At 43.9% G+C, this 23,590-nt stretch overlaps 1 protein-coding gene across 3 annotated transcripts; it reads left to right on the top strand.

The window, feature by feature from the left end:
• The first annotated feature begins 663 nt into the window (after positions 1-663).
• atat1 (alpha tubulin acetyltransferase 1) lies at positions 664-18,786 on the top strand. Of its 3 annotated transcripts, XM_079523053.1 has the most exons (13): positions 664-1,033; positions 1,227-1,287; positions 2,244-2,335; positions 3,146-3,203; positions 3,847-3,960; positions 5,328-5,429; positions 7,031-7,076; positions 9,789-9,863; positions 11,387-11,624; positions 17,157-17,263; positions 17,787-17,847; positions 18,403-18,613; positions 18,665-18,786. In XM_079523053.1, the coding sequence occupies exons 1-13, from the start codon at positions 942-944 to the stop codon at positions 18,782-18,784; spliced, it is 1,377 nt and encodes a 458-aa protein (XP_079379179.1). In that variant the 5' UTR covers positions 664-941; the 3' UTR covers positions 18,785-18,786. The 3 variants fall into 3 exon arrangements, with proteins under 3 accessions (XP_079379179.1, XP_079379177.1, XP_079379178.1); XM_079523051.1 differs by having other exon boundaries at positions 18,403-18,786; XM_079523052.1 differs by lacking the exon at positions 17,787-17,847 and adding an exon at positions 7,683-7,728 and having other exon boundaries at positions 18,403-18,786.
• Positions 18,787-23,590: the final 4,804 nt, after the last annotated feature.

The raw sequence follows: 23,590 nt of genomic DNA, 5'->3' as shown, positions 1-23,590 counted from the left end.
GACCCAATTAAGCATTACACTTGTTTACAGCAGGGTCCACCATGTTCAATTCATACTTCTGATAATAAATGGGTTGCTGTTTGTTTAGATGGTGGTCACATGGCTGACAACTCAAAAAAGTGACAAATTGTGCACGCAGCGCCACCATGTGGACAAGCTTGTAGTTGGAGCTTCAATATTCTGCTGCTTCTATAAAAATGTTGACATTTGACCCTATAAGATTGACCAAGATGCCCCAACGAAATGCTTACACGCAACATGTGATCTTCTACGAGTATTCAATTAGTAGTAAGTAACCAACCACCTTTAGAATGTGTATCTTTATCTTGGGGTGTGTTGCTAAGGGGGGAGGAACTGTTTACCTAGCAACGCAGTGAATCACAGCTGCGATGCACTTTACCGTAACACACGAACGAAGTGTGCACAATAAAACAAAATAAAAGCTAAAATAACCTATAAATTAGGGTCTTGGCCGACACACAGTCATTTATATATGTAATGTTAGTCTTTTGCGTTAGAAATGTTATTCGAATTAGTTATTTGAGTATTAAAACCAATTCAAACAGGGCTAAAATATGCGACCCATTAATTTGGCGTCGCGTGTTTTGGACGTATTTCGGTTGACGTCGCGGGGTAGTGGCTGTGTGTGTGAAGTACAACAGACAGACACAATGGAGCTGCAGTGAGTGACACAATGGAATTAGCCTGCAGTGCCTGGCTCTCTGCATCCCCAACTGAACTGTTCATTTAGTTAGGGTCAGGCTGTACAGCCAATGCAATGTTTTAGACTAGTATTCTTCTTCCAGGTTGCTTTTGGAGGGTGTTTTTGCACAGATATCGAGGCCGATCATCCACGCTAGCACCTGCAGGAGGATCTGATCTCTACCGTCCGCATCTCTGCTGCTACTGAGGTTGGCTCATTGCTGTATTCAGTCAACACTATGGAATTCCCTTTTGATATAAACCATCTTTTCTCCGAGAGAATCTCCGTGTTGGACCAGGAGTTGGTTGCTGGTCGAAAAAGCATAGGAAGGTAGGTTTAGGTTGCACTGTAACCAACCATTCAACCATTGTTGGCTTGTTGCATTTTGTGGGACAGCCCTTCAACACACCCTTAAGTACGTGACGTCATGCATTAAATCCCAGTCATCATCAATCATAATCCTTACTGTAAGTGACCTCTCTCTCTCTCGCTCTCTCTCTCTCTCTCTCTCTCTTTGTTTTAGGCCTGATCTGCAAGTCCAAATCGCCACTGTTATTGATGAGCTTGGGAAAGCCTCAGCTAAGGTGCAACTGTTTCTCTCGTGTGTGTGTGTGTGTGTGTGTGTGTGTGTGTGTGTGTGTGTGTGTGTGTGGGGGGGGGGGGGGTCTTTCTACTTGCATAATGAATAATGAATTCAAACCTAGGATGCACTTTGATAGTATATAAATATATGATGTAGCACACTGGGTATAGGCATATGTAGGGTAAGTACTAGGTAGGGGTCTGTCTGTAGTATGGCTCCCCACAATCAATGTTTTTCACGCAGTGTAGATAAGAAGACTATATTGGTACCATTTGCCCTCTAGGTACAGTATGTACTGTTTGAGCAAGAGCAGGAAGATGCTTCCATTTAAGGCCTGGCTGCATACATTGTGCATGAAAAGCTTAACCCCTCCAGATATAATATATATGCCCCATGCACATTCCTTCTTGGAAGTGCATTAATGGCTGCATGTGCACCGCTCGTTTATTACAGGGAGCTCCAAACATTTATGGCCGCATGTAGTGTACAATATACTACAGTAGGCCTACACAGCAGCATGGGCGAGCCCGGAGCCGGCGTGGAAGTGTGAGGGAGGGCTCCCTACAAGGTTCTGACTCGACGCAGTGTTTACGGGTCAGCGATTAACACATTCTGAACGGGAACCCCTTTTGGTGTTTTAAGCGTTATGTTATACTTTAGAGTTAGTGTCCTTGAGCAAGACTCTGAACCCCTGATGTGCTGCTTGGTGCCTGGCTCGCATGGTTTCCGCTGCAATCGGTGTATGAATGTGTGTGTGACTGGGTGAATTGATGCACAATCTATGTAAAGCGCCTTGGATAAAGGGCGGCGCTATATAAATGCACCATTTACCATTTAGGCCTCGCTGTGACTGCATGCTCTTGTCTAGGAGGCTTGACTGCTGTGTATTATTACTGCTGTGCAGCTGGCATACTGAAATAACACGTCTAATTGTGGTTAATTGCTTCCCTTCCACAGGCCCAGCAGTTGCCAGCGCCAATAACGACCGCCTCCAAGCTGCAGTCCAACAAGCACCATCTCTATCTATTCAAGGATGGAGAGCGCAACGGGTATGTCACTGTTGTCACATACTGTAACTACTGTACAGTGTACACTCAGACACCGACCCAGCCCAGACATACTTGTTTACAGCTTGCGTCGATACTGTATTACAATGAGTTGCATATACTGTAGATCAGTGGTTCCCAAACTTTTTCATGTCAAGGACCCCCAAATTGCCAGGGAGGGACCCCCCATTTGAAAAGACATGCCAGGGAGGGACCCCCCATAAGAGAAGGTTTTTACGGCTCTATAGCAGTGATTCTCAACCAGTCTAATTTCAAGGACCCCCAGTTTGACATGCATTAGTCTACGGACCCCCATTTAATGACTATCTCTGGGACCCCCAATTTATATTGTAAAATCAATGTTAATTTAACTCTGTGAGTGTACAAATGGAACCAAATGGACCATTTGTACACACAGTTACAGACCCATAAGGGTTAATTTGGTTCCAAACTATCATTTAGCTGGGGACCCTCTGGAACTCCCTCAAGGACCCCTGGGGGTCCCCAGACCCCACTTTGGGAACCACTGCTGTAGATGCATGATTAGGTGTAAATATATGTCTGATTTAGCATAGAGCTCATTTTCATCCATCCATGGACGGATGGAACCCAACCCATGACATGTTCACAGATGTAGTTCAGATTAAATTAAAACAAAACTAGGTTAATGAGTCACTGATTTGTGACACTTTGTTGTCACTGGCTTCGCCCACTTTTCCATTGACTACGTACGAAAGCTGTTCAAAGCTTAGTCTTACTCATTCCTTTGACCTGCACCCAGTCAACACCTCACCCCTTCTCTCCCACACACAGAGGACGTGGGGCTGCGGTGGGATTTCTCAAGGTCGGCTACAAAAAACTATTTCTGCTTGTAAGTTTCCATGCATTTCTCTCCATATGTTGACTATTTCAGTCTTTGTGGTTAGACGACTGGTAATGCTAGCATTTCCTAACAACTTGTGTACCTAATTTATACTTGACTCGCATGACTAAAATAACTCTGATTTCAGTCATTCTAGTCTAAAGATGAGGTCATACAACAACGTATGAATTGGCCCTTCCAAGACCATGTGTCATGGCATCTGGTAGTATACAGTACACCCATACTGTACACCATACTGGGCGGTGGTGGTTCAGGGGTAGAGTGGCTGGATGGTAACCGCAAGGTTGCCAGTTCGAACCCAGAGTTAGTGTCGAAGTGTCCTTGAGCAAGACGCTGAACCCCCAATTGCTCCTGATGTGCTGGTTGGTGCCTTGCATGGTTTCCGCCACCATCGGTGTATGAATGTGTGTGTGAACGGGTGAATGTAATGCACAATCTATGTAAAGCGCCTTGGATAAAGGCGCTATATAAATGCACCATTTACCATACTGTATGCTATGGGATTCATCATGATTTACTGATGAGTAACATACTGGTGATTTTATGGGTTGATGCCAGCATTCGAATCGGGTGCACTTCATGACCCCCTGTAATAAATGCAAATCCTTTTTTTGTTGTAATTGCTCCTCAGGACCAGCGGGGGGCGCACATAGAGGCTGAGCCACTGTGTATCCTGGATTTCTTCATCTGTGAGAACTTGCAGCGACACGGCTATGGGCTCGAACTGTTTGAATTCATTCTGCAGGTGAGCCACACCTAGCCCAGGGCAGGGTAACCCGTAGGTAGAAACCACGTTGCATGCCATGGAATGTGCCTGGAGGGCTCTTTATGTTGATCTTGGCAGCGATATCTTATTGAAGACAAAAACAACGTGGTGTTAACATAATAACATAATCTTTTTTGCGTGTGGAGACACACCTTGTAATGAACCATGTTTACAAATGCAAGCTAGCCCCTCATCTGATGATGTCATAGTATTAATTACTCCTCTGAGCCATTCCACCTGGCAACCATTTGTGTGACGTCTTTATCATAAAGCCTAGAGACTAGCTTGTTAAGAAATATTTTCTACTGAATACATTATACATATAGGATATTGTACCAGTGGTTTTTTTAGATAATACAAATACATAACCTTTATTTGTGTAGCACCTTTCAAGAACGGTGTCACTCCACATTTCCACAACACAAAGAAAAAACGACGCATAACAATAACGGAAGCAAGAAATAAAAAAATACATTTAAAACTAAGAAGGCTGGGGGTTGAAAGCAGCTTTATAAAGATGACTTTTAAGAAGAAGAGTCACAGACTCGACAACAAGCCTTATCTCCTCGGGTAGGGCATTCCAAAGTGTCGGACTCGGAGCTCTGATTGCAAAAGCAGTCACCTGGCTTGTTTTGTTTTTACTTACTTAGTTTTATCCCATGATTTTTGTAACCCATTTTATTTCACCCAGTGTCAATTGTCTAGTCTAGTGTAATCCTGGGCGCTACACTCCCTCTGCCAACCTGGGGAGAGCAACGGACTGACCACGTTTCCTTCACTGCATGAGGAGTCCAACCGCTTCTTTTCACCTGACAGGGGGTCAGTTTCCCCGGTTGGACGTAGCGCGTAGAAGGAACACGTTATTCGGACCAGTTCCTTTCCTCTCTATCAGGCTACTACTACTAAGATCGAAACGTTGTCGTTTATTCAATAAAGTAATTCTTTACCAAAAGAATGGTGTGCGGGGCGGGCCCTACCTCTTTCCACGGTACCTACCCTAGGGGACACGGGGAGAACATGCAAACTCCACACAGAAAGGCCCTTTTGTCAACCCCGCCTTGGGTATGGGCCCTGATGACGCACGCGGAGGAGCGTCCCCAGCACCGACTGCGCCACCTGCGCCCCTGCTTGTTTTGTTTTCAAGCGGCACTTTTACTACTTTCCATTGGTTCAATCTTTTAGAAACAACACACAGACGTAAAGGGTGTCCAATAGCACTGATTTATGCAAAACAATCAAAAACCTCAAAAATGGAGTTGGGTGGTTTCCTCCTGACAGCAACGATATGTACACACTACTGTATGTATGTAACATATATTTATATGTGATATTTCTTCCTTATCTAGCACAAGAATTTGCAACCTGTGTTGATGGCTTACGACAGGCCCTCCCCGAAATTCCTGTCTTTCCTGGCAAAGCATTTTTGCCTGACAGAAAGTGTCCCTCAGGTACGATATGCTGCCTTATTTTACCCCTCTGGGCTTCCAGTCTCTGACGTCGAAGCTTCACAACATATTATGTGACTATGTGACTATATATATAACAACAGATGTCTCAACCTGGCCTCGGGAGACACATGGAAATGGCATTCTATTGTTCTTTTATCTGATGCTGTCATCTCCCTTTTTTGTAACATAAAGAAAATAATTTGGCCTGCTGTCAGTGTGCACAAGAAACTGATCATGCTGAAATTAGCCTAGTTAGTAGTAAGTAGGCTATATGTGAGATTAAACACATACACAGGTGACAGGTCACACACATGATCTCCTGGTTAATGACAGGTTGACAGAATATAATAATAGTGTATTTTTTCTGTTTTTTTTATAGCTCTTGTTAAACTCTTAATGCAGTCGCACATCTTGACCCTGGAATTGAACTTTCAGATGATGTGACTATGTCTCAACCTGGCCTCGGGGGAGACACATGAAAATGGCATTCCATTGTTCTTTTATCTGATGCGGTCATCTCCCTTTTTTTGTAACAGTTACTCATGTTGTTGTGACTGCAGTCAGTGGTCTTCCTGGCTATATTTAGATTCTACTGTCTTTACTCTTAAACTCTTAAAGTGTATAGTAGTTGTGAAGTATACTTCCAGGACTTGGAAATGGGTCTATGGTTTTAAAATCTATAGCTCTAAATAGATGTTACAGTGTGACATGCTGAGTGTCGGGATGATGATAAGCCCCATTAACCCATTTTGGGGCGGGAACCCCTTTTGGTGTTAGCATTATGTTATGCTTTAGCTCAGGGGTGCCCAAAAGGTAGATCGCGATCTACCAGTAGATCACAATGGCTGTGCAGGTAGATCACATGACATGCCCCTAAAGAATATTTAATTTAAATCTAAAAACAATTTTTGAATTAAGTTTACTTGATTGTTTGACTGACATAAAAAAGGGTCAATGCAATACTTTGTTTTCAAGTGTGTTGCTGCGCAAAAATGTCAGATTACAAATGAAATACAAAAAAAACTGCCTATTTCATTTCTCCCCTTTCCCATTCCACGTGCATAAATGTAATGCCAGCGCCGCTATTCCAAAGCCATTTTCAGCAATGGTATTATGTTTTTGGTGGGTAGATCATGTTGAGCTGGTCATTTTGAAAGTAGCTCTCAAGTCAAAAAAGTGTGGGCACCCCTGCTTTAGCTATTGAAAAATAGCAGATCTACAAGCTCTTAGAGCTTGTAGGTCTGCTATTTCTGAAAAATCGAAGAACGACTGACATAGAAACATAGCTTTTTCAGAAAACTGTCAGGATGTAGAAGACATTTTTAGAATCTGATCTCAGGTCAAAATGGGAAGAATTGCGAAAGTACGGTAGCCAATTTGCAGGATGTCTCGGGCCGTCCCTAAAGTTCCCTCTCTAAGTGAAATAACCTCTAAAACCTGACTCGTCCTTCTGGGTTCTGGAGGTTAATGGCTTTGTTCTCATGGTACTTTCCCCTGCGGACGTGATCATTTATCAAAGTTGTCATGATGCCAAGTGATGGAGCCGATGTCTTTCTTTTTGTCTTTTCATAAAGGTCATCTCTCATCTCTTTTCTCTCCAGGTCAACAACTTTGTAGTGTTTGATGGCTTCTTCCTTAACAGATCAGGTAACTTCTCGGCAGTGTCTCGTGCTTTTGCTTTGTTTTTTTTTAGGTCTGTGGTGGTAACCATGGGTGTGTAGAATGAACGTGGGTGTGCATTCCCCTCTTAATGCCTTCTTCACGTTATTCCCAATGTGGAGTGGGTGGCCTGTGGCACTTAGAAACATTACTTCCTCATTGCCTGCTGCTGGGATTCACTCGTTCTCTGTGGTTAGCTGCTACAGTATTCCCGTTCTTCTCTCACGGCGGAGGCAGCATGCCAAGCCAAATCGTACTGCTTTATCTTTGATCCGACTGTAAAATTCACTCACTGTCAAAAGGAAGCTCATGAATATTTTTTGGCAGACTGTCCGACTCACTTATGAAACACCATGTTGTGCATGATTATGTAGTTTTAGATAAAGATGTACTGGATTATTATTGCCAGTACCACACCGAACCAATTTTGTCAACTAATTGTGTTAATGTGTCTAATCTGGAAAATAAATTCTGATCCTTCTTTTTTTTAACCACAAAGATCCCACACATTGTAGAGAAACCTTTTAAGTGTGGAAAGAGCTCTGTGCTGTTATTCCAGTTCCAAACGCCTTCTGTTTCACTAAACTCTCCCAGGCTCGCCTCCCTCTCCTCTGACGGATCAGGGAATGTACGGATTTTTGTAAGGACTTTTAAATCTCTTTCTTTTACTGATATATCCCTCTTTCCCCCCCTGCCACTCCCCTGCTCCCCAAGCATCCAACTTCCTGTACGGTTTCTCTGTCTCTCTCTCTCTCTCTCTCTCTCTCTCTCTGTTTAAATATCAGGGCCACCTGTTTTATCTCATGCTGTTTTGCTCACTATTCTTCCTGTCATTATTTGGAGATAATCTCCTCAGCCCCTGCTCCGCCTCCCCATCACCGCTTGTTCCTCTCCCAGCTGGGTCCTGTATGTGTCACTGTATATCATGTATCTATAGTGACAACACAGTGCTGGACCCATTGCACCCCGTCCCGGGGATCCAGGTGTCGGGTTGCCATGGCTACCTCAGATAGCCCCCCTAACAAACAAACCTCCAGGGACATGCACACATAGACGTCAAAGGGGGCTTCAGCCCCCTGCCCTTTTTACCCGTCTGTAAAACAACTGCCCTCTCCAGACCACGAATGCAGCATTTAACTATGGTGAAAGAAGTGCAAAATGCCACTCCTTTCCATGCCTTACCGGAAGGCAGCATTCTAGGAGAATTGCATTTTTTTCCGAAGTCTCCTGAACTCGGACACAGCATTTTGCGTTGAACAAATTTGTTTAGAAATCCACGTCTTTACACACCGCATCTCCACTAGCTAAAGAGTGCTGGGTTGCGCCCCGAAAATAGCTGATCTACAAGCTCTCTGCGACGCGCTGTGAGCTTGTAGATCTGCTATTTTCGCTATTTTTGTCCAAAAGTGCCCCTCTTAACGGGATTTCAGCCCCCTGCCCCTCTAACACTCTCTGCACGTCCCTGCAAGCAAACCTCCCACCAGTAGGAATGAAGCTGCTTGATATACTTGTCCCTCTGAGGTTTCGCAAGTGTTTGTCGCTTTGTTGTAATGGAGCCAGACAACGTTACTTTTAAAACAGAATTCACACATGGTATTCCTATGACCATAGACTGCCAAGTAATACGTTAAACATGAACAACTATGTTTCCCCAAATCTCTTAGAAACCAGGGGCTGCTCTGGACCCTGTCAACAGAGCTTCTGAAAAAGACTATCCAGTATCTTCTCCGATAAACGTTGTGTACACTTGTAGAGCCGCTCCTGTAAGTCAGGGAGTAACGCGTAGGGGACTCGTACAATGTTTGTTTTAAGCCTTTACTCCCAAATTAGCTCTATTTCCTGAAAAGCAAAAGAACAACAGCAAAAATAAACACCCTTCCCCTCCTACCATGATTATTATTTAATATTTATTTATTATTTTTAGTAGTAGTAGTAGTAGTAGTAGTAGTAGTTATTCCCGTTCTGTGTGTAATGTAACAGTGATAATGTACACTTAAATTACATCTTACTTACTTTAAGGGAATTGAAAAGTTTTAAGATGGCAGTCAAAGTATAGAACACTGATTATCTCAAACATAATAAGACGAATGAGCTTGGCTTTATCATGTCAGAATAATATGTGTCCCTCCCTAGCCAAGGGAACTATCAAACGGCTATTCTGCTATTCATGAATTCAGAAGCCGTACAGCTTTAGGAAGTGCCTTTTGTTACCATTGAAAGTCTTGGCTCTATGGGTTAACGTTTGGGGCTAAAGCCTGATTTATAGTTAATATATACTTAGCTGCGTGCCAGTGTTGTGCATCACAAATGGCAGATCTACTGTACAAGATCACAACGTGTCATGGTGCAACTCGTCGTGAGCTTGCCAGTTGGCTATTTTCCATGCATGATACAATATATACAACCAATTATAATATAAATCGGCCTTAACTGTCCAAGATGTTAGGAATAACAAATGAATCCTGTTTTACGATACCGTTTCCCTTAACCACTAGCTACCATATATTGCTACCTGTTATTTTACGAGGGAGGTTGGGGACATAATATTTATGTGACTTGCTTTTATGATCATATTATGTCAATAGTATTGTATTGACAGAAGCTGGAGCGCAAGTAAAGGGGAGGGGTGAGATCCTCCAACCTTCCACTAGAATGTTTGGTTTTTATCTCCATGGTGACTGACTCTCCTCCCTTCCACAGTGGCACAGTGGAGAAAGGCTCCCCCAAAAAAGCAGGAAGGAGAGATCAAACCGTACTCGCTAATGGAGAGAGAGGGTGAGACATCCTGCACAGTACTGTACATACACACATATAGAGCCAGTGACGTAGAGTCTGTGGGGGCCGGGGGGCCAGGGCCCCCATGAGGAATTGGACCAGGGATCTCGGCCCCATGAGGAATTGGACCTGAATATATATTCGCCTCGGTTCGTCCCGTTTGTGCCGCATCAGGTCGCGCTCGTTCGCGCAATTCTCGTCTTGCATTGACTTTGTATGTAATCGCGCCACTCTAACCATCCAAGTCTGACACCTTAACACGTCTGTTATAGGCCCCCATGAGGATTATGAAAACTATTCGTTCCTGTATAGAGCACCGAAGTCTGACGTCAATATCGGTAGAGGACGCAAATCCACGGGTTCATGTACTTTTTATTCGCATTGTTATCCCCATAGGGGGATTTTAGACTCTAGCCTTTTAGATTTTAGCCTGATTTAAGAACTGTTTGAAAAATAAACATGTCATCCCGGCCGTTTCACTCATATGGATATGAAGAATCAACTGACTGAGAGAAAACGCTATTGTTACTGCTACTGAATTAGTTACATCTTCGCTAGAAACAGACTGTATCATGTATGAGTGGCTGACTGTCGCAAACGATATCATACAGAGACACCTCCCTGACGACAACGCCGAGACAGCTTGTTTATTTTTGGACCACAATGCTTATATGAAACGATCTTAAGATGACCCCATCTACTATAATAATAATAATAGTTACACAATCCAGACTTTGTTGAAAGGTCCTTGCTGTGTTTTCTTTTTTTTTTCCTGATGCAATATCATTAGTTTGACAAGATGTCCCACTTCTTCATCTCTGCTATTTTCGGCCCGGTGCTGCAGGGCTTTTTGGTACAAAGGGACCAATACTTGCACATTAATTGGCACACCTAAATCTAACACACCCACCATTAGTGCTTTTATTAGCTGCAGCTGCATTGCTTACATCATAATGTACTATAAGGTCAGCCTCGCATGTTTTTACCCTGATGTAGTTTTTAACCTGTGCAGGAAAACAAACTTCAAGCTATTGGCCTAGGGCAGGGGTTCTCAACCCGTGGGTTGCGACCCCTCGGGGGGGTCACCAAATTATTTTGAGGGGGTCCCCAAATTATTATTTTTTAAATTCTTGCAAAATCTGGCACTGGCCACAGCAGCAACAGGAAGAGGAAGTTTTGCACACACAAAACGCAAAGACTTATGGGACAGTGGAAACGGGTCAATAACGAAAATAATTTGGCCTGCTGTCAGTGTGCACAAGAAACTGATCATGCTGAAATTAGCCTAGTTAGTAGTAAGTAGGCTATATGTGAGATTAAACACATACACAGGTGACAGGTCACACACATGATATCCTGGTTAATGACAGTTTTGTGTCTCTGCAATAGGTCTTTGAATATAATAATAGACAGTGTCTTTTTTTCCGTTTTTTTATAGCTCTTGTTAAACTCTTAATGCAGTCGCACATCTTGACCCTTGAATTGAACTTTCACTGACTGTTGTCTTGTTCTCCTCTCCCCAGTTGTGCGCGAGGAGCGGAGGGTCCGTCCCTGGCCGTTTGTTCGCCCCGCGCCTCCCCCCCTCTCTCCCCAACGGTCGGCATCCTCCCAGTGCTCGCGCTCCCTCAGCGTGGGGTCGTCCCCCAGCAGGGAGCCGCAGCCCCAGCGCCCCGCCATGCCATCAGCTCCTGCCCCTGGGGGCTACACGGGCCAGACCCCACATTCCCCGCTCATCGACAACTGCAGGGCAAGACGCACCAGGTGAGGAAGAACAGCTTGGACCTTTTACAGCAGTGGTTCCCAAACTTTTTCATGTCAAGGACCCCCAAAATGACACTAATTAGCCCACGGACCCCCATTAGAAAAGATATGCCAGGGACCCCCCATAAGAGAAGATTTGTACATGTCTAGCAGTGATTTACAACTATTTTCATTTCAAGGACCCCCAGTTTGACATGCATTAGTCTACGGCAGGGTTCCCCAATAGGCGGCCCGCGGGCCATTTGCGGCCCGCGGAGCGCCCCCTTGCGGCCCGCGGAAGAATTTAAAAAAAAACAAACATTTTTTATTTTTTTTTGTTTTATTTTTTTTTGGGGGGGGGGGTCCCAGATATAAATGGCATTAAATGGGGGTCAGTAGCCTATGCATGTCAAACTGGGCATCCTTTTCAAATGGGGTCCTGCCCTGAAAATGAATTTTCAGGGCAAGACCTCGACCTCACGCGTGCGGACTCGGCCCCCAGCCTGGTACCCTAGTCAAAATATGGCCCTCGAGGAAAATTAATTGGGGAACCCTGGTCTACGGACTCCCATTTAATGGCATTTCCAATTTGGTTCCATTTGTACACTCTCAGAGTTACAGACCCATAAGGGTCCATTTGGTTCCAAAATATCATTTAGCTGGGGACCCCCTGGAACTCCCTCAAGTACCCCTAGGGGTCCCCGGACCCCACTTTGGGAACCACTGATTTACAGGGAGTGAGTGGGGAAGATTTGTGCATGGCAGTGTCTCTCTGAAGTGTTTATCTACTCAAATGTTTTTGATTCATAGTAGCAGCGCGACGCGTTGTGACTGTGAGCTTGTAGATCAGCTATTTTCGGGGCACAACTCAGCACTCTTTAGCTAGTGGAGATGTGGTGCACGACATGGATTTCTAAACAAATTTGTTCAACGCAAAATGCTGCGTTCAAGTTGATTGATTGATTGATTGAAACCTTTATTTATTCTCGAAAAGAGCATTGAGGTTCCCCCTCATTTGCAATGCTGACGAGATTATATATATATAAAAACAATTTAAGACAGATATAAAACACAAATCAAATCTACATGTAAGGCAGCCATAGAGACATGATATACAGACAGTGAAACAAAACATAAGTTAAAAACGGTTACATATTGAGGTAGGGAGGTTCAGAAGCAGGTTATTAAATTGTCCATACTAGCCCTTACCCGTTGTGAGATATTGCCCCCCCCTTGTGGCCGCAGGGGGTATTGCGTTTTCGCATTTCTAATTCACTAATAAATTCATTATTAGTCATTAATGTGTAAAATCGAAAAAAGGGCTTCGTTAAGACCTCCATATTATACAATGCCTGTGTGAAAAGTGGGAGTGATTGGTGCAGGCAGTGAGGAGATACGGCGGTGTTTCTGACAGACAGACACACACATTCAGACATTCAGACATTGTCAGAATTATAGTATGATGATGATGATATTGGGGTACCGATTTTCATTTTCATTTCATTCGTGGCCCATTCACTTGAACGGGTCTGACGAGTACTTCTTTTCCAGTTTAGCAGCAACGTGATGTACAGTTGGGTGCCACCGATATTGTCCCTTATCATTTGACCCATTTAGGCCTGACCTCAAAATTTTTAAAAATCCTTCTAAATCCTCCAGTTTTCTGAAATAAATATTTTCACGATTTTTCAAAAATAGCAGACCTACAAGCTCGTAGCGCGCCACTCGGTGGCGCGCTATGAGCTTGTAGATCTGCTATTTTTCAATAGCTAAATTATAACACCAAAAGGGGTTCCCGCCCAAAATGGGTTAACTGTCCTTTTGCGCAGATCACGCAAACCTCAGCAAAAAGAAAAGGACAGTATCGATGGCCTCCAACTGTAGGGTGGTAACTTCCCCTCAATAGCTTTAAAAATAAACTGGTGCCAGTGCCTGGTTCTCCTCTCGGAGAGGGAAGACCAACCTACCCTGTCATAGAGGGTACAATGGCGAGTGCTGTAGCTTTCACCAGTGATAAACCTAAGTGCTGAGTGATAAACTGTATCTAGGGGTAGAAGAGTGGTATGGGCAGCATTTCTATAAATTACATCACCGTAGTCCAGAACTGACATAGCTTCAACAATCCTTTTCCTACAGATCATTGGGAAGTTAGCTTTATTTTTTGTAAAGAAAACCAATTTGGTTTTACTGGCGTTCAGGACGAGTTTGAGTGAGATGAGTGCATCTTGCGTGGTGTTAAAGGCATGTTGGAGTTTTTCCAAGTTCAGGAGACTTTGGAAATAAACGCAATGCTGCCTTCCGTTCCGGCATGGCATGGAAAGGAGAGGCATTTGCATGTCTTTTACCACCGTAAATGCTGCATTCATGGTCTGGAGAGGGCAGTTGTTTTACAGACGGGTAAAAGGGCAAAGCAAAGCAAAGTTACTATATTTACCCAGGGTAATTGGACTAAGCATCAGATACTTGTTTACAGCCAGGCCCTGCTCATAGAACATTTCATGGTAGTGGTTCAATGCCTTGCTCAAGGGCACTTCAGCGGTGGTAATTTTAACGTGCCGGTCCGGGGATACGAACTGGCGACCTTCCGGTATCAAGACCGATCCGCAAACCGTTCGGCCACCGCTGCCAACTAAAGCAGGGGCTGAAGCCTAGTAGTAGTAGTAGTAGTAGTAGTAGTAGTAGTGGTAGTAGTAGTAGTAACTAGTTTAGTGTGTGTGCACGTCCCTGGTGAAAATACTGCAGGCTACCGTTTAGCCAGAGAGAATGGTCACTGGCCTGCAGGCGGCGGGCCACTGGTGTAGCGGTCTGGGCACCTAAGCTGCAAATGCAGCGTGTCGGCGTGTCGGTCTACTGTCCTATAAAGGCATAAAAGCCCCAAAACTAATCGTAAAAAAGACAGAGAGAATCGTCACTAAACCTAATTGTGTCACTGACTCCCCCTATACTGCATGGAAGCTCACAAATGCAATAAAAAAAAAAACTCGCCGTTGAAAATCTAAAATGAATCAATATTGAACAATTCACCTTTAGCAAAGCACTCCCACTTGGACACTTTCCAGCTGGTCTCATTCATTCCAATGTAAATTATCATGGATTTTACACATTAAATACTGGTTCATTTTTGGAACTAGACCTTCAAAAATCTCGTCCAAATCTGTCAACGAGGCCTGCCGCATATGCACTGGAAAAATATGTGTGAGACATTTCTTTTTTAAAACAATGGAAAACTATTGGTGGAGAGGTTTGGGGCGACTGTGGCTCAAGAGGTAGAGCAGGTCGTCCAATGATCCATGGGTCGGCGGTTCGAATCCCGGTTCCTCCTGTCTACATGTCGAAGTGTCCTTGGGCAAGACACTGAACCCCAAATTGCTCCCGATGTGCTGGTTGGTACCTTGCGTGGCTTCCGCCGCAATCGGTGTATGAATGTGTGTGTGAATGGGTGAATGTAATGCACAATCTATGTAAAGCACCTTGGATAAAGGCGTTATATAAATGCACCATTTATTTTTTACTCTAACCCATGTTATGCTTAGCTGTGATTGGACCATAGCAGTTTGGGGAGGGGCTTAGCTTTTTTTTTCAATTGCATGCTTGTATCACCTGTGTTAGGTGTTATCAGAAATAGTTGGACTGTACCGGTCTGTAGACATCTATATCTTTAACTTTGGCATTTAGCTCTGTCCTACGCTAAGCTTTGGACATCACTATGACAACCATGCTTCACTGAGGCGTTCCTGTTTGCAGTGGAAAAGGAAGTAAAGCAGCTAAAGAGTGCAGTAGAAAGGTGACTGTAGTCTCTGTATGAGTGCCAGGTCTGCTGGGCTTGGCAGTGGGTTGCCACATTCCTCTTGTTAGTTGGCTATTGTTCACTGTGTACAAAGAGATGGCCCTCAGCTGCTCTCTCTGATCTCAGCTTCCCTCACCCTCTCTCTGCGAATACCAATAGACTCGCCCCTTTGCCGACTCGCCCCCGCGAAATGTTTTAATGTAGTCTTTGGGTGCCAGGGGTGGACACCAGTTTTGGTCCTGGTCCTGCCACTTTTCCCATTATAAATAAAAGAAAGAAAATGTAATTCTATTGTGCATGTAATGTGCATGTCATAACCTGTACACCAGATTAGAGGAATTTTCAAAAACATGGATTCAAACAAATAATAATAAAAAAAATATATATATTATATATTTATTTTTTGCTCGTCTTAACGTCCCTGGCACTCAGTACATAGTGAAAACGGGATCGTCTTAACGTCCCTGGCACTTAAACTGTTAGTTAATTTAGTATTTCCCTCCCTATCTGAAATGATCTTGTATATGGATTTATTTGATTTTATAGTAGTCGATCTCTATACTCTGTAAAATTAAGAAAGAATAACATGACACAGAGACGGTCGGTGACTGCTTAATTAAGTTAATTTAGGACCTTCTAGCAGTTAATTTCGTGTTATTAAACACATTTCTTCCATGTAGCCCATGTTTTGTAATGGCATCATCATGCTATTATGCCCGTGGATATACAGAGTGAACTTAACAATGTTGAATTAATATGATAATACCTTTTTATATAATCACCAACGTGAATTATGTTTGTAATTTACAGCTAGGTAGAGTAGTGGGGCGAGATGGACAAGGGGGCGACCGGCGTACCCGTTACCATCTCAGCTTCCCTACCTGATTGTTGTAGATGACTGCCTGCTTTCTTTGTGGACTTTCTAAACACGTGTCTTCCTTTCTCTTGTCTCTCTCCATGCCCTCCGCTGTGTCTGATCCCGTTTGAAAACATCTGTCATGCTTTTTCCTCATTTTATTATTATTTTGTCCGCTTTCATACATTCGACACGCTCACTTTTGAATCCCTCTGCTCAATGTTCAATATAGTTCCCTTAATCGATCTCAGCTCGGCTTCCAATGACCAGACCTCTGACCTCCGGTGTTGCCTCTTCCTTTTAAAGGAATGACTTTCTTAGCTTGATCGCCAGTTTCTCTGTCAAAGAGAGAGTCTGGTGTGCCACTGTGTTATTTGGACTACATGGACACATTGGACAGACTGGGAGAGAAGAAGGAAAGACCATATCCGTCTCCTTTTTAGATGTTTTTAAAACCTCGTTAGTCGTTATACCTGTCAAACGGGAATATGCGATGGCTGGATCTTATCTCTCTGCTTGCCTTTTTTTTCAGAATGCATTAAACCGTCTCCCACAAAATTGCATATGCGAAGTTGCCTTTTTTATTAATCTCATATTGACTGGCATACTTAGAAGTTTGTATTATATAAATTCAATAAACCTGTGCAAACGTATAGCGTTATTTCAAGGCCGATGGAAGAAGTTCCATTCAAGTTCCTCTTTTCCACAATTCATTTCAACATATTTTTTTTTTATTTTGACCATTTTAAAATACTTATTTTATACTTTTATAATTTTCTTCTGTTTGCTAATTATGATTATTATTATTTTTATTCGCTTTCTGTTCTACACTACACCCCCCTCCTCTACGCCCTGTGTTCTTGGATCACTCTCCCTTGTCTCCTGCTCGTCTCTTGGTCTCCTCTGGTAGCCAACAGGGCCTGGTTGCTGGAGCCAACCTTTACAGTCGTCACTTCAGCCGCAGAGATGTGGGGTTCCTTCTGGGACGACAGGAGAGAAGCACCTTCACACTCCCAGGTGAGTGGCTGTGTATAAGAACTAAGCCATGATGACTAAAACTATGACTAAATATATTGACAATTTTGTCAACAAATACAAACTAGATTAAAATGTTAGGGAGGCACTAGTGGACAAAAAAAACTGAAAGAGAAGTCATTTTAGCTGTATGTTTCTCTGAAAATAGCAGATCTACAAGCTAGTAGATCGGCTATTTTCAGAGTGCAACCAAGTGTAAAATCAGGCATTACGACACCATCAAGGCCTGCCAAAACACATTTAGTCGACAAAATCAACTGTAGATTTAGATTTAAAACTACACTAAACACTGACTAAAGCATTTCAGATGACAGAAATATGACTAAAAGTAAATACAAATTCTCTTCAAAAAACGAAACCAAAATGTGCTGTCAAAATCACCACTAGTAGCCACTATAGTCGCCAACGTCAGCTGAAGGATGGAAGGTCATGCAGGACGCCCAGGCACCACGGCTTGCAGTCTTCCCACCTTTCCTTATCTGTTAGCACTGTGTGCCTTTCTCAGGTTTGAGACCAGTGTTGACTGACACAGGGAGACAGACACACGCACTGGGACAAACGGACAGGTTTGCCATTTTTTCCCCCACACACAAAGAGAGTTATTTACCCTATACTGCGGTGTGTGTGTGTGTGTGTGTGTGTGTGTGTGTGTGTGTGTGTGTGTGTGTGTGTGTGTGTGTGTGTGTGTGTGTGTGTGTGTGTGTGTGTGTGTGTGTGTGTGTGTGTGTGTGTGTGTGTGTGTGTGTGTGTGTGTGTGTGTGTGTGTGTGTGTGTGTGTGTGTGTGTGTGTGTGTGTGTGTGTGTGTGTGTGTGTGTGTGTGTCTGTGTCTGTGTCTGAGAGCATCTACCGATTCTTCCCGATCCGATATTTATATTTTATACAACACGTTTATGCCATATATCACAATAGTACAATATCCAGTCTAATATCATGATATGGATATAATATTGATACTAGGGATGTCCCGCTCACGTTTTTTGGCTCCCGATCCGATTGCGATCATTTGAAAATGACGTGATCGGCCCCGATTTCCGATCACCCGATCCAATCGGGACTATCCTAGTGTGTGTGTGTGTGTGTGCCACTTGACTTTTTATATCCACTATTCTTGTCTGTCCAGGTCCCCGCCCCTCTCTCTCCCACCGCTGTGCACGTCCAAGAAAGATGCACTCTGCAGCCTGCAGACCCCCGTAGTGGCCAGAGAAACCGCCGCCGCTTGCGACGCAGACACTGAGAGCGGCTGCCGTTCTGAGAGGTCCGCGCAGGCGCAGGGCAGTTGGTCCTGCTCCGCGGGAGGCGTGCAGGTCCATCACAAAGCCGCCGCGTTCAAGGTAGAGCACGCGGGAGGCGTGCAGGTCCATCACAAAGCCGCCGCGTTCAAGGTAGAGCGGGACAGGAACAACGCGAGTGGGTGGTCGTCGTCCACCCTGGGAGAGAGTAGTTACACTGGGGCACTCTGGGTCAAACAGAAGCAGGAGTACAGGAGCACCCGGCCCTGGTGATTATTGAAAGTCCCCCAGGGCTGTGTCCTGGGGCCCCCCCTCTACTACTACTACTACTCCCTGTACACCCTGCTTGACTTCGTGGTCACGCACTGCTTCAGTTGGCCAAAATTACCCAGGGTGAATGGACTAAGCTCGAGATGCTTGTTTACAGCCAGACCCTGCTCATAGAACATTTCATGGTAGAGGTTCAATGCCTTGCTCAAGGGCACTTCAGCGGTGGTAATTTTAACGTGCCGGTCCGGGGATTCGAACTGGCGACCTTTCCGATAACAAGACCGCTCCGCAAACCGTTCGGCCACCGCTGCCCTCTAACAACGTGACGATGACGGGCCTGATAACTACTACAGGGGAGAGGTCAACGATCTGACACAATGGAGAACATGGGCTGTCGGCGAGACCAAGGAGTCAGCCGCTTCAAATGCCTCTGCGTCCACGTCACAGAGGACCTCACCCTGGGGACTTCAAATGCCTCTGCGTCCACGTCACGTCACAGAGGACCTCACCCTGGGGACTTCAAATGCCTCTGCGTCCACGTCACGTCGCAGAGGACCTCACCCTGGGGACTTCAAATGCCTCTGCGTCCACGTCACGTCACAGAGGACCTCACCCTGGGGACTTCAAATGCCTCTGCGTCCACGTCACGTCACAGAGGACCTCACCCTGGGGACGAGCACACTGTGGTTTACTGCAGGCGGCTGAAGAAGTTTCAGCGTAAGGTCCAGGTTCCACTTCCTACGGGCCTTCTACACAGGCACCACTGAGGCCATTCTGACCACCGCACGCATCTGAGCCTAGCATGGGAGGAACTGCACTGCTCTCATTTGCGGAGTGCTGCAGAGGGTGGTAATGGACAGCCCAGAGCATTAGTTGATGTGAGCTCTCCATCTAGACCCCCAGTCACCTGACCCCAGTCACACATGGACTGTTACAGTTGCTTACATAGTCGCATACATTCAGAGGAGGTACACATAAAAATAATCACATATGCGCATTTATTATGGCAGGACCGACACACATGGCACCTTACACGGCACACATTATCATATTATTTAAACACATCCCATACTGTGTATTATATTAATAATCGTGTAGCGATAGGCAGCAGGAAGAGGTTGGTGGAAGGAGTAGCGTGGATGCACAAATCAATCCCAGAAACCCAGACGGACAAAATCTGCAGCACCGCACTGGACAATGGCCAAGGGGGCTTTTTATTCAAAACAAACTGAAACAAACTTTGTTGTCACAAAACAATATTGGAGCTACTGACTGACTTAACTAGGCCATTCATGTCATTCCTTAACTAGGCCGGGCTCCTATCCAGCTTACTGGACCGAAATCAACAAATTTGGCTCCTGCATGGAATATAAATATTGGAATGAAAAGGAGGGCAGCAGTGGTTAGTTACATAAAAGTGGAACAAGCCATACAGACATTCTGTCCAGCTCAGTCCTCTTCTGCAGAGAGTCATTAGAGAGTCCTTGCTTGTAGTCAGGGCGTGTCCAAACGTTTTTTCAAAGGGGGCCAAATTAGAAAATATTAAAACACCAAACAAGGGTCATTCGGATTTAAACGATTCTATTTAACTATCATCATCAATATTTCATTTAAATATTATTTATTTTTGTCAGGTGTGTGTGCTGTAAACAAAAAGTGTAACTAAGCCTTTTTTTTCAGCCTTATCTTACATCTGGTTACCAATGTAACCAGATGAGCAAGGTAAAAAAAGAAATACAAGGAACACTGAAAGATTTTACTCAGGTTAAAACAAACGGAAATGTAACAATATCCCGTACTGTTGGGCGCACCGTTCATAATACAATTCAGGTTATGAAGCTGCGGGCCGCATATAATTCGCCGCATTTGGCCCGCGGGCCGCACTTTGGACACCAGTGTTGTTTTCGTCGACTAAAACTAAGACGAAAAATGTTCGGCAACTACCTTTTTTTCACTGACAAACTACATGCAAACTAAATGAAAACTAAGGTATGATGACTAAAACTAAGACTAAATATACTGACAATTTCGTCAACAAATAAAAACTAGACGAAAATGTTAGGAAGGGACTAGTGGACATTTTTCATTTTGTTGCATGCTGAAAATAGCCGATCTACAAGCTCACTGCGACGCGTTGTGAGCTTGTAGATCGGCTATTTTCAGCAAGTGAAAATGGGCCCGCGAAAATACATTTTAGTCGACTAAATCAACCGTAGATTTAGTCGACTAAAATCGTATGATATTTAATCGACTAAAACTAGACTAACACCAAAACATTCCAGGTGACTAAAATGTGACTGGAACTAAATGAAAGCTATTGAAGAGACTATGACTAAAACTAAAATCAAAATTTGCTGCCAAAAACTACACTGTTGGACACCCTGTAGATGAACCAAGCCGACAAACTGTAGCTGTAAAAACACTCATTGGGGTAAAAGCGGCCAATGCCGTCATCATAAAGTGGGCATGGCCGTTTTAAGCCCAATGAGTGTTTTTTTGCAAAACTAATGCTTGGAATGGATTCAGCATCATGAAAACCCCCTAGTTTGACACATCACATGCTAGATAAAGCATGATGAAATGTTGAATATTTTGCCTTCTATAGGTTGTTAATGGTATGGTCACATATTATGAAAATTGCTCAACATATGCAAGTTAGCATCCGGCAGTTTCTACATGCTGGGGACCCATACTAAACATTTCTAACATAAAACCTTGGTGTACTCAACATGTCTGGGTTCACTTTTTGGCTACTAGACTAATATGCAATAGGGGCGGGTGAAGTCTGGCCGTGCCAGGCTAGACAAACTGGCGACGGTGCAGTGGGGTTGTAATGGTGGACTAGAGGAGAATGATGGGAATGTAGAAGTGAAGAGCCATTAGGGCTGTTTTATGAGCAGGGACGTGCAGAGGGTGTTAGAGGGGCAGGGTCTGGAAAGGGCAGTTGTTTTATAGACGGGTAAAAGGGCAGGGGCTGAAGCCCCCTTTGATGTCTGTGCACGTCCCCGCATTAACCCATTTTGGGCGGGAACCCCTTTTGGTGTTAGCATCATGTTATGCTTTAGCTATTGAAAAATAGCAGATCTACAAGCTCGTAGCGTGCCACTTTTTTGAAAAATCGAAGAACGACTGACATAAACATAGCTTTTTCAGAAAACTGTCAGGATGTAGAAGACATTTATATAATCTGATCTCAGGTCAAAATGGGTTAAGCTGTTTATGACTCGGGCTTGAAAAAGTCTATCTGCCATATACTGTACATGTACTGTAAGGAACCATTTACACAAGGGAAGGAAAGGCCAAGGGCTTTGCAAGAATTTCCTGTAGATATGAGTTTACACATTGCACGCCACTCTTCTGTTATCACTACTGTACTGCATTTTTGTGTTTTATTACATATTTGGATATACATATTAAAAGCACTTTTTGAATCTTGGGTGTTCTTCTTGCACTCCTCTCTGTTAGTATCCATCATGTCTGTCTCCGTTAGTCATTACAGGCAATATAAATAATAGCTTTTCACTGATTGCTTCCAAAACATAGTTATGCAGATAACCCCCCCCCCCCCCCCCCCCCCCCAAAAAAAACATTGGCCAACTACATGTTGGAACATTCCCCAGTGTTCAAGTGCACTTCCTGGAGATCTTTTGGTTTTGTTTACCGGAGCATTATCTGATTGGAGCTGCATTACATAGATGAGCTGGACTCGTTTAGCCTTGTACAATATTGAGCGTATAGTGCAGAAATAACAAAAGATTTCAGATTTTTATTGAAGGGACAGCCCCTTGAGATGCAGCATCTCATTTTCTAGAGGGACCCATAAACAAACAATACAGGAAAAAAAGCATACTGTACACAAATACACAAAATATACAGTACAAAGATACAAACCGATATACAAATACATACATTAACACTAGCTTGCTCACCCTCTTCCACCTACCCCACCAACCACCACATAATTAGCTGTTTACAAAATGGAGATAAGGTCACAGTGCAAATACTTCTGTGTCATAATTAGTTAGTCAGGTTAGAAGCATAGCTTTGGGTTAGTCATTAACCTTACTTAACCAGAGTCCCCCAGGGCTCTGTATTAGGCTCCCTCCTGTTTTGTGGCCCACTGAAATGACTAAATCTTTACTGAAAGATAACTTTTTTTCCCAAATGGGTTTACTCCAGAATGGGGATACTACAGTTCATGTTATTAAAGGAGAATTATATGCTCAAAAAGCGCATTATTGGCTATTTCCCCTACCTCAATGAATTGAATTGAATGAGGCATTGGGGTGTCGTACTAATTCGCTTATTTCAATCGCTCAAATATCTTTTTTTTTTTATATATCCCCTCTTCATAATGTAAATAGTATTCCAAGCGGCACACTTTACTACTTACTTCAATGGAAATAATTGAATTAGCACAAAAAAACCATAACCCCCATTGAGGGCTTATATTAGGGGAAATAGCCAATAATGCACTTTTGCACAAAATAACACCTGGACCTCTTTGGTGGGGACGTAACAACTACAAATAAAGGTAGTAGTTGTGGGGACGTAACCACAACAAATAAAGGTAAGAAAGCCTTCTAGCATTGTGCATGATCAGTCCAGCTGTTTGGGAGATTAGATACGTAAGGACTGCGAGTCACAATGTACCAATATCAGCCTCGGCCACATTGCCTGATGAAAGCGGTCGAATGCAACAGTGAGCTATTGAGGCCCCATGATGACTGACTGCAGCAGGGCTGGTTGTATTGTTTGTTCTCCAGCCCAGCGGTGGTCCATGATTCAAACCGCACATACAGTCCCATC

The sequence above is a fragment of the Electrona antarctica genome (assembly GCF_951216825.1).
Source record: "Electrona antarctica genome assembly, chromosome: 15".
NCBI classification, from domain to species: Eukaryota; Metazoa; Chordata; class Actinopteri; order Myctophiformes; family Myctophidae; genus Electrona; species Electrona antarctica.
This window is presented reverse-complemented; position numbering and strand designations above follow the sequence as displayed.